General features: G+C 33.3%; 1 protein-coding gene across 1 annotated transcript in view; it reads left to right on the plus strand.

Annotated features, from left to right (window-relative positions):
* Pawr (pro-apoptotic WT1 regulator) overlaps positions 1-11,914 on the plus strand; it is a 97,909-nt gene extending 85,995 nt beyond the window's left edge. The window contains exons 4-6 of the mRNA XM_026397005.2: positions 7,814-7,961; positions 9,443-9,547; positions 11,658-11,914. Coding sequence (XP_026252790.2) covers positions 7,814-7,961; positions 9,443-9,547; positions 11,658-11,744 — 340 coding nt within the window. The 3' untranslated portion in view covers positions 11,745-11,914. The remainder of the gene's footprint in view (positions 1-7,813; positions 7,962-9,442; positions 9,548-11,657) is intronic.
* The last annotated feature ends 591 nt before the right edge of the window (positions 11,915-12,505 follow it).

The following is a 12,505-nucleotide window of genomic DNA, read 5'->3' on the forward strand; positions in this document are numbered from 1 at the left end:
TTTTACAGGGTATCTATTTTGGTTGAGTCTACTTAACATTCTTTTAGCTTTCTGGATCTGGATGTCATTTTCAAGAATTGGGAAGTTTTCGGCTATTATTTTGTTAATAGATTTTTTTATACCTTTATTGAATTTTTTTTAATGTGGTGCTAAGCATCAAACCCAGTGCCTTACACATGCTAGGCAAGTGCTTACCACTGAGCCACAACCCCAGTCCCTGTTAAATGGATTTTTAATGCCTTTTTCCTTCTCCTTTGGAACTCCAGTAATGAGAATATTTGTTTGCCTTAGTGTTGTCCCATAAGTTTCTTTGGCTTCCTTCTTTCCAGCTTTCCTTCCTTCTTCCCTTCTTCCATGTCTTCCATTACTGTTAGGGATGGCCTATCTTCAGGTTCTAAAGTTCTTTTTTCACCTTGGTCTAATCTGTTGTTGAATTTCTCATTTGTATTTTTTATTTCACTGATTGAATTCTTCAACAACAGGATTTCTGTTTGGCTCTTTTTTTGTGTGTGTGATTGATTTCTTTGTTGAATTTCTTATCCAGATTATGAATTGTTTTCTTCATTTTGTTGAACTGTTTATCTGTATTCTCTTGTATCTTGCTGAATTTCCTTAGGATCCGTATTTTGAATTCCTTTTCAGGTATTTAATAGACTGTTGGAATCTGTTTTTAGAGAATTACTGTTTCTCTGGAGAAATCATGTTTCCTTGCTTTTTTTAAAAAAAGTTTTTTTTTTTTTTTTTTTTTTGCTACAAAGGGACACACAATATTTTTGTTTATTAATTTATTTTTTTATGTGGTGCTGAGGATTGAACCAGTTCCCACACATGCTAGGTATGCACTCTGCCACTGAGCTCCAGCCCCTCCTAGTTTTTTTATGCTTATGTCCCTTTGTAGATATCTATACATCTGTTCTAACAGTTGCTTCTTTTAATTTTATGTACTAGCTTTTTTAAAAATATTTTTTAGTTGTCAAAGGATCTTTATTTTATTTTTTTTATGTGGTGCCAAGGATTGAACCAAGTGCCTCACACATGCTAGACAAACACTCTACCACTGAGCTACATCCCCAGCCCTATGTACTAGCTTTTGCAAGGAAATACTTTAGTTTTACATAGACTGAAGGGTGTTTGTTGGGTAGGGTCTTGGGCTTTGGCTTTGGTTCTGAGTGTATAACGTCTGTGTGATTTGTTCAGCTGTAGTTGTCATCATCAGTGTCTATAAATGCCTCAGCAGTCAAGATTGCAAGTGTCTGTGGAGGCAGTAGTGCAACGTGCAGTTGAACATGAGCTGCCAGAAGTGTGACCCTAGGCCCTGAGGAGGCAAGTGTTGATGGTGGTGGTAGTGTTAGCTGCACAGCTAGGGATTCAGACTGTAAGGATGGGGTTCCTCAGACTCTCAAGAGGTAAGCATTAATGGTGGTGGCAGTAGCCACAATGCTGAGGCAGCTGGCTGCAAAGGACCATGTTCATTATCAGCATGTACTTAGGGTGCCAGCACCTTTGGCAGTGGTACCCATAATGCTGGGGCTATAGGTCATGGAAGAGCTTGTTCTCAGGCCCCATGAGGTGAGCTATAATAGTGGTGAGGCATGTCCTTGGGCCCCATAGAGGAGTGTTAGTGGCTGCATCTGAAGCTGAGACACTAAGGGTAAGGAGGGTGTGGAAAAGGTGGATCTTCAGGCCCTCATGCTTGAGATTGTCAGTTCCCCTGGTTGGGACCTGGGTCACCTATATCCTGAAGGGCAGGGTTCCATACGGACTAGTGTGCTGGAGTCACAATTGCATAGCTGGTTTTAGCTGGGTTCATGAAGTTTCATTCTTTTATGCAAGTATGGTAGATCACTTCTGGGACTTCAGGGATGGCAAGATGCAGTGGCTACTTATCCCTAGGGCAGAATGAACTGTTTTGGTGTCTCGGTTGTCAGATGGCTTATGCTGTTAGCACTTTGGACTCTGCAAGTTGGAGGAGGGACTCAACTTGAATTTCATCTCTGGAGCATCTCTGGATGCAGTCACAACTGAAGCAGTTCTCCAAACTGACTTCAGAGCTAGTGAGGACTGTGGAACACCTGTAGGTCGTGTGATGATAGAGGGTCCTGTGGGGCTGTTCTGTTTACCTTCCTGGCAATGTGGAGTTATATCTGACTGGGGTGGGGGCAGGGGTCCTTCTTGCTGTAAGCTTTGTTCCTCTCTTTGTGCTTTGTTCTTGTCTCTGTGCTGTCTTCCCAGGTCTCCATGCCTTACAGTGTTTTTGCCACTCCCTTGAGTTTCATTGTTCTCCCTCAGTCACTGTTCTTAAAGTATGGTCATTCATTTGTTGTCCTGGTTTTTCTCTATGGAGGAGGTGAGTATTGGGCATATTTTTTTAAGTGAACAAAGGATCCTTTAAAATGTTGCTAAACACAGCTTGGCTTCATTGGTATCTTACTCTTGATTTTTCTTCCTGTCATTTTGCTGGTATTTCTCAGTCTTTGTAGTTCTTTGCCTTTCCTATATCTATTCTTTATGTGTTAGCATTATTCAACTCTCTATTTCTTTTTGTTCATTATATCTGTACTAGAAATTTCATTTATTCCAATAACTTCAGTTACTACCTATACATGTTCTGATGACTCCCTATCATTAGCTTCATACTGTATAACCAACAAATATTAATCATTGGCTTTTAGAAAGCTGGGCATGGTGGTGCACATCTGTAATCCTGCTGCTTGGGAAACTGAGATGGGAGTGTCACAAGTTTGAGGTCAGCCTCAGCAACTTAGTGAGACTTTATCTCAAAATAAAATATAAAAAGAACTGAGGATGTAGCTTAGTGGTAAAGTGTCCCTGGGTCCAATCACCAGTACTGCAAAACAAAACAGAACAATCTACTTTTAGATATATGAGAAGTATACTAAACTCAGCGTGTTCAAAAATAAATTTGTGAACCATAATGAATTTTAGTAGTGTATCCACGTTTACTCTTGCCAAAGTCAGAAACGGTGTCATTGTTTATGACACTTTGTAAAATTACCCTACTGTATTCAGTCATTCACCAAGGCTTGTTGAGTTTATTTACTGAATTGCTCATTGCCACAATTCATACTAGAACATCATCATTTCTTACCTTATTATCATTTTCACACTAGGACATCATCACAGTAGCCTTCAAACTGGTCTCTCTACTTCTAGCTTATTTCCTGTTCATTTTGTAAAAATGATTCTGTAACTTTCCCTGTTTTAATGACTTCCCATAACTTTTATATGAAACCTAAACCAGTAGTCAGTAGAGTTGTGCACAAGATAATCTGCTAGGGTGCAGGAGGTAATTATTAGGAAGTCTATTTGTATTTACCATTTTTCCCCTGAAAAACAGTAATACATTTATATTTAATAATTTGTACTGTTTACTAGTAGTCATCCCTTCTTTCATATGTTAGATGGCTACTTAATACTGAAGGTAACCTAAAGAAGTATTCTTTGTTCCCTTTCTGCATGTTACATGATACTGTAATTTGAATGTCTGTTTAATGGACATATGTATTATCTAGTTATTACTCTCAAATGGTTAAGTTAAACCAAGTATGTAACTGCAAAGATGTTGGTCATTCAGCTGGCAAGATACACAAAATCAGGCTGGGGATATAATTCAGTTGGTAGAGTGCTTGCCTCACATGTACAAGACCCTGGGTTCAATCCCCAGCACCTCAAAAAAAAAAAAAAAAAAAAAAGATACACAAACTCAAATCTCTTCTCATAAATTAAAAAGACTATATGCTGATTTTGAGATTTTAAGTGAAACTTTTAATTCAGTCATATTTGTAATCCATGTCTTTTTAATGTGATAGCCAGTAAGAGTCAGATATGCAAACTGATAGCTCTTTGAATCACTATCACAAAATGTTAAAATAAGACTTTCAGAAATGATGAAGATAAGATTGGGGATGTGGCTCAATAGTGGAATGATTGAGGCCTCTAGCATGCACGAGGCCCTGGGTTTGATGTCCAGCATCACATAACTTCAGGGAAAACAGAAATGATGACAGTATGTAGTCACTTTTTATGAGAACAAGTGTTTGTACCATAAACAATTAAAAGTTTAATTTTAGTTTTTCATCCCTTTGTGTTCTATTTTTCGTGATACAGATATTTATAAATTTTATATGATTATATTATAAATCCTATAAAACAACATACAAGTAAATATATATTGACATGGGTACGTAATTAACAAATTTCGAGACCATTATTTTAAATTATTATATAAAATAACTTTCAGGTTTTCGGCTTACTTTTCTAGCCTCTTACCTGACCTTTTATGATTACATTTCATGCTTTTGTCATATTGGACTTTTTTGTATTTTAAATGGGCTACATACTCTTTGCTTCAGATATTTGTGCATTCTTAGTCCTCCTTTAAGTCTTAAGTTTAAACATTTTCTATAGTAGTGCTATCAGATTGTGGCCCTTGAACTATCTCTTACCTATCTTTGACCAGTTAAGAACACTAGAATGAGCATTTAGAAACCTTAACTGCAGCCAGGCACAATGGAGCACACCTGCAATCCCAGTAACTAAGAAGGCTGATTGAAAGTTTGAGGCTAGCCTAAGTAACTTAGTAAGATTCTATCTTAAAATAAAAAGGACTGGGGATGTACAGAACAGACTGATTCAAGTGCCATGGTGAGTTGTGTGCTAGTCATGCTCAGCAACACTATCTTCACCATCTACAACATTTTTATGTTAGCCATTTATAACTCAGAAACGTATAAAAATTGAAGAAAATGTAAGCATTTATTATTTTTAAAATCATGCTATTAATCAGATTTATATTTTGGTCTACATATAATTAAAAAATATAATAATAAAAATAAGTAAAAATTATTTTCAGTTTTTAAAGTTTCTGCTTTTATAAGTATTATCTACATCTTAGAAATAAAACATTATTTTTAATTCTAACTTCCTGATAACAAAGCAAGCTTTACTGGTCTTTTTTGGACCAAAAAAATATAACATGTTTTCTGAATGTGACAGTAGTAATGAACTAAATGATGTCAGTGTGACAGTAGAAATTATTTTAGAGATATAAACCAAAGGAGTTTGCACTCGATTTTTTTTTTTTTTTTGAGAAGCATTATCTCTTAATATGATTGAGATCAAGTTTTAGTTGTAATTGATGGAAAAGTGCTAACCATAGTGGATTATTTGAGGCTATGCTGGCATGTATACATATGACATAAATATGTCTAAAATCAAATTCATTATTTTAAAAACTATTATTATTAAAAATTGATGAAAGCAGATGTTCAGGATTTCATATGTAAAGTAGTATTTTGTGAGCTTCAATAAAGTTTCACTTTAAATTGCCAACACTGAAAAAAAAACTGCATATAAATAGTAAAATAAAATGCTTGCTTGGAAATGTTGATTGAATCTGTAGCTGAGAAGGCTAACATAGCTTGATGCATTTAGGAGGATAGTTCTAACAAAAATTCATTTGTCTTACCATTGACAAATAAGGAGTTTTGTTAAAATTTGTTGAATGCCTTGATTTTGTTAACATGACAATAATGTGAAGTAAGAATTTATTTTTCAGCTTCATTACTGGTAAACACAATCTGCACTAAAGTACATAAAACTTTGAAGGGCTACAATATTAATGAATGTGGTTTGAAGTTTTGCTTTGCTTTTGTAGTAATACATTCTAATTATACAGAGGTAATGACAAAAATTGTGCTGGAGATTGACCCATAATATAATCAGTGTCCTGCTTCTTTGCTTGAGAAAGTCTTGCTGTGTCAGTTGAATGTATGCTTGCCTTATCAGCTGAATTAACAGTAGTTTACTGTGAATTATTTAAACACAATGCATTAAATTTAAGATTCCTAAAAAATTAAATATTAACTTGTTAACATTTTAATTAAATCAGTATTAACTGTTAGATGTTAATAACATAATTAAACATTAACTGTTATATGTTGAAATATATGTTGGTTTTCAAAGGGAATATTTCAGTTGAGTATTTGAACTTTGAGATGAATTCTTAGTATTTTTGCAAGATAAGAAACCAGTTTGTGGGGGCTAGGGCTGTGGCTGAGCGGTAGCGCACTTGCCTAGCATGTGTGAGGCAATGGGTTTGATTCTCCGTACCATATAAATAAATAAATGTCTGTCAACAAATAAAAAACATTTTAAAAAAACCAGTTTGGTCCCCAGCTTTTTATATATGTGAAATAGACTTTTTTAACTGATGGCTTCACTTAAAAAAACAAAAATCTCAGCCTTCTATGCAAGGCAGAAATGTCAGATGCTTTTTAATGGCAGACAGCATCAAAGGACAAAAAAAAGTTAGAAATTTAGGGGGATGTTTCTGTGCCTTGCTGTGATGGATTCTATAATATAGCAACAATCAGTAAAATAGGTAGTGATCTTGGTATTGCACATTTGAAAATATTATAATCAGATTACACTACCAATTTGATATTTGATAAATAAAATTCCATAAAATGTTAAATAAATTTTCTCTTTTCCATAAAATTTTTTACAAATTTCATTTTCCATAAAAATAAAATATATGAGTAGGAAATTCATAAATCAGGAATCCTTTTTCATCAGAAGTTATTTTAGATTTCACTATAATTTTTCTGGATAAAGTATTACAGCTGGCTGCTAATGACAGATCAAGCACAAATGTTAAAGAGCAAATATTCTGCATTTTGGATAAAAGTTCTTAAAAATGAATATCCTGAGTTTGCTGAAATCTCTTTAAAATCTCTCCTATTCCTGTCAGCATACTCCCATGGTATTAGTTTGTTTGAGTGCTATTAAAACAAAATATAGAGTTTATATACACGTTTATCTCTTGTGAGTAACACTGTCATTAGTCCAACCTAGATTAGATAAATTAATAAATGTTGTGGCTAGCCTTCAGTGTAGCCCCCAATGACCTACCTCTTTAATCCCCTTTCATACCAGGATTAATATGTGTGGCAGATGTGTTAGTGTGTCACTTCAGAGGTTGGATTATAACACTGTATCTTCTGTCTTGGTTGCTTTGTCATTTTCTCTCTGGATAATTTTTATATAGTAATAGATACAGCAAACAAGAAACAATTCATGTAGTTCATTAAAATTTTTAAATATTGATATATGCTATTAATTCAGTACATAAATTGGTGCTTAATTTGAAGAGTTGCTTTTCACTCATAACTTTTGGTTAAATTAGAGGTGTGGAATGATAAAAGTTACTAGTGTGAGAGTAGGTTTCTGTGTGAATTGCCTATATGTATACTGTCAATGAAAACTCTTATATGATCTTTTTTACTTTTATTTTCCAATATCATTTTAATTTAATTTTATTTTGTGAAAATACTGGTCCATGAGCGATTGGGATTTTTAAAAGAAAAAAGGAAAGGAGAGTGGTTATTCACACAGATTATCTAGATCTTCTAAGATCTATTTGGTCATAGTTCTTGTGGTACTGTATGCTGGCGTTATTTTTAAATGGTCTTATTGCTACTATATTATAATTGAATGTATTCCCTGTTAACTGAAAGCTAGAATCCATGTCTGTTTTTGCTTTTAACATCGTCAATACCCAGAACAATGTCTAGTACACAGTAGATATTGGTTGAAAGATTAATGTTCCTTTTACATTTTTCTTATTGTGTTAGAATGATGATTAATTTTTGTAGTTGTAAATATGCCATCTATTATAACCATTTGTCCTTGGGGAATGTTCATTACGTCAGCTGAATAGAAAATATTCTTAGCATTTTTCTTGTGGAGTACTAGGGACTTTTATCAGATATATGTTTTTATATTTCCATAGCACAACTACTGCCTCTGAAGATGATGTCTCAAGTAGATATACCCGAATAGACAGAAGTGGGTTCAGTAGGTACAACAGAGATGCAAATGTTGCGAGTAATTTGGTCTCAAATAGCACATTGGAAAAGAGAATTGAAGATCTTGAAAAGGTATGCTATACAAATTATTTAAGATTGATAAAATTAATACATCACCAGGATTTTTTTTCTTCAGTTTCAGAGCAGCTGAGAGAGGAAATAAATTGAAATTTGCTGGGGAGAGAGAGTGTCAAAAAAGAGTCGGGGAGAGGGTACTAATGGGAGACACTAATATTGATCCATATTTCCATGTTAATCAAATAGCTTTTAGTCACACACTGTCTTATGTTTTAGTTCTTTGATACATAGTGACAGGGTATTTTCTGAACTTCCTTAGCACTTTTCTTTCCAATTTTGATGATGTTTAAAATTTAGGCCAAGCATGGTAGCACACTCCTGTAATCCCAGTGACTTGGGAGGCTGAGGGAAGAGCAACACAAGTTGTTCAGTTGGTAGAGTGCTTGCCTTGCATGCACAAGGCACTGGGTTAAATATCCAGCACCACAAAAATAGATAGATGGATAGATGGCTCAGTGGTTCAATCCCCAGTACCAAAAAAAAAAAAAAACATATTTGAGAATGGAGCAAATTCTTATATCCCTAATATTTAATGGTCATTCCTATTTTGCTAAGTGTGTAAATCTGTAATATACTGAGCAGTCTTTATGAGCTGGCAATATGTTCTACTGTGTGTTTATTATATTATCCAAACAGAATAATTGTCAGTAACTGGTAGAACCAGAAGTGAAATTAAGGACCATTGTTTTTCAGTTTAGAATTTTCAGTTGAAACTACTAAGTAATACCCCTAGTTTTGAAACTTTATACATTTAATAAAAAATTTTTGATCTCCTCAGTCAGGACTAATTTTTCATTTAAAAAAGTTCATAACTAACAGTAGTGATAAGTTAAATAAAGTCATTGAATCTTTCAATATTTGTTAAAGAATTGAGTAAAACATGGATTTTATCAGAAACATTTGACAACTCCTATATTCCCTCCATTCCCTGATTATTTACTAGGGTGGGCCCTTCCTTCCCTTACTGAGTCTTAAGGAGTTCAGTGGAAATCTTCATATATCTAAGATAACTTTACCAAACTTCGCAAATGTGTGTGTCCTTTTGCCTCTTTTTGAGATAGAATGTCCTTGTGTTGCTCAGTCTGCCCTCAAACTCATAGGCTCAAGTGATTCTCCTGCCTCAGTGTTCCAGGTAGCTGGGAGTATAGGCACAGACCATGTGCTTAGTACAAGTTCTCTTTTTAGAGGAGCATGAAAAAATTAAAATTTACCTTTTCCTTGTTAATTTACAGATATTTTAAATTTTTTAAAATATCATGATTATAAATAATCTACTCTTTAAGAAATAAACGGCATTCTGACAATCTTGCACTCAGTGTCAGAATTTGGCTAAAAGAATCTAAGGATCTTTTCCAATGGTATTAGGCAATTTATCTATGTTTAGAATCTTTCACTGTTACCTATAGATGTATGCCATTTAAGATTATAAATAACCATTTACTTCCCAATTGATGCTATGTTATTATATCTACTAGGAAGTAGTAAGAGAAAGGCAAGAAAACCTAAGACTTGTGAGACTGATGCAAGATAAAGAGGAAATGATTGGAAAACTCAAAGAAGAAATTGATTTGTTAAATAGAGTAAGTATTTCACATATTTCAGTTCCCAGATTGTCCTTTTTTGGCAATTGGATGAAAATACATAAAGATGAAGAAATTATTTAATTGCATTGCTGAGTTTGTTCTTTTGTTAATAAGATAGTAATTTATGGTGAGAACCAGTATTCATTTCATAAACTGATTTTCTCTGGGTAATTATCATTTAACTCACTTAATTTTATTTTTTGGTGGATGGACTGATGAAATTGGATGTTTCTTTTGTGTTTCATTAAGAGTTTGGAGGTGAGAGGCAGCTTATATAAAAATGAATATTGGCACAGAATTGCATCAATAAAGAATTGCTATTTTATTATTAAGTAGAACTTCAGATGTCTTTGTAGGTAACTTCACCAGTTTTTATATCTAGTTGTATTTTATACATTTCAACTTTAGGCTTAGGTTCCAAGCTCTGTATTATTCCTTTCTATAGCTCTTTTTTTTTTTTTTTTAACCTCCTACCCCAGCCCCCAAATTTACTTGTTCCTTAAGAAGCAGGCAGGTCAGACCTTTGTAATAGTGATGAGAAAAGATGCCATAATTTTGCTTTTTGCAGGAATTTAGATAAAAATGAAGGAAAGAAATGTTTGCTTCAAGGAGAAAAGGAGCAGACCTCCAATCCAGTCTTAACTACAGCCATGAAGGAAGAAAAGATAGCTCCATTATGTGCAGAATTGTTCTTATAGCGTTTGAAGGCAATAAGTACAGGTTATAGAAAAGGACAGTGATACTCCCAGTTGAACTTGCTGAAGGTCACATATAGTCATTGACTGAGCCAGTATTTGATTTTATATAGCCTTTCATCTTGGTTCCAACACAGGTGTTCCTCTATTTGTGATGGAATTATATTCAAAAAAATCTTTAAATATTTTTAATGTCTTAATGTATTTGCACTTTTAGGCATTGTGAGCATTAAAAAGAATAAAATCTCTTGTTTTAACATATTTCATCATTTACTTCTTAGTTTTAGTTAGATCTCAGTTGTGGTAATTTTAGGAATCCCATATTTTTAGTTGTTGTTTGAACAGATTTATTTCCTAACCTCATTCAGTTTGTAAACAAATGCAAATTCTGATTTTTGTAAGTTTTTAAATAATTTGCCTAATTATCTAAGACAGTGTACTAAATTTATAAGAATGTTGCTTGCTATCCTATAGCATACTTGTGATTCAAATTGTGTCGAGTTTTAGCATTATAAATAGTAAGGATAAATCTATAAATGTCTTTTCTAACAATGGATATATAGTCTGCCTTGAAATATTGTTTGTAAACTAAACCTTATAGAGGATTGTTTTAGTATTAACTAGATGATTGTGTATTAGAGACTAGGATTAATATAGAGAACATAGAGCTGGATCATATACTTTAAAGCTGGAGAGTGAATGCCTGCTTTTAGTGGCTTCCAGTTTTTTTCAGCTTAAAAACTTCTCCCTCAAACAAAATGACCATGAAGAAGCTCAACATATAAATTGAACCAGATCAATTGTGTATATTCTAGATCCCCTCTTCTGATTGCCTCAGTTCTGTCATCTCCTTAGTGTCATTCCCAAATGCCAGGCATGGTGGCACATACTCATAATCCCATCAATTTAGCACCCCTGGGTTCCATTCTTCCCCAGTTTTAGGGGAAAAAAAAAAGTGGTAGGAGTATGTCTAGAACTTGAATGTGTATTCTTTGATGCCCAATTTGACACATAATTGTAACCTTGGACCCTATACCACCTGTAGCCTACGTATATATTTTGTTTAACCCTCAGTTTTGAAGAGGTGAATGGAATTTAATTTTAACCAAAAAATTAAGTTATTTACTGTAATTAAATATTGGAAAATTTACTATTTTAAAACCCTGTCTTTGGCTTCCTTTAAAAAACTGAGTCTGGAAAGAATTGACCCATATACTTATGATAAAAATGAAGAGTCAAGTAATGGATGCTCATTTTAGGTGGGACATAATCCACTAAAATTATTTCTAGAACCTTTCCTCATTTTAAAATTAACAATTAAATGAATTATCTTTGTGTACTTAAAAATGTTTCTAAATCTCCTTTTAAATAGTTTAAAAGTATTATTTTTCTTTTTTTCCTCCCTTTTTAAGGACCTAGATGACATAGAAGATGAAAATGAACAACTAAAGCAGGAAAATAAAACTCTTTTGAAAGTTGTTGGGCAGTTGACAAGGTAGAAGATTCAAGGCCCAATATGGAAAAATATTTTAATAACTACTGATTGAATGTTACGATTAATGCTAGGACAATATTCCTATGCTTGCAATACATTAAAGTAACTATGTATATTTATTTCTAGAAAATGGATGTTTATTTTCAAAATATTTCTTTTTCATTATTAGTTTCAAAAAAGCATCAATCTTTTATTTCATAAATAACATCTTTCAGTTATTGAAATGGTAGGTAATGTCTCTTTAGGTTTTGTGTGGTATTCAAATAATATATGGTTTAAAGTCACAGCCGTTTGAATATATTTTATCTGTTAGTACATTTTCTTCATAAAGGTATATCCATAGTCATTGTTTACATGAATTCAAATATTTGGGGGAATTACCTACAAATGCCTTATTTTGCTGTGTGCAGCCTTTTATATGTTGAAGACTTGGTCATTAAGGTCTTTGTCTACTATCATTTGTTCTTTCCACTTATTCCAAATGATTTAGAGTAACAAGTAATAGTTGCAGTATTTTGTGTAACAGTAATCTTTTAAAGGAAAGCTGTTATAAAAAGTCACTTAATATCATGTCCTGGTTGGCTAAAATTCAGAGAATGCTTGAATTATGCTATAGTAAATGAGTTTACTATTTTGTCTTTGAATATTGAAAAATTTTTCAATTACTTCAGCTTCTTAAAAACACAGTTGTAATTTTAATCTGTAATTTCCTGTGTAAGTACTACTTTTTTTGTCCCAAGTTTTATTAGTGAATATGGTATATTT

This window comes from Urocitellus parryii, chromosome 5, assembly GCF_045843805.1.
Source record: "Urocitellus parryii isolate mUroPar1 chromosome 5, mUroPar1.hap1, whole genome shotgun sequence".
NCBI classification, from domain to species: domain Eukaryota; kingdom Metazoa; phylum Chordata; class Mammalia; order Rodentia; family Sciuridae; genus Urocitellus; species Urocitellus parryii.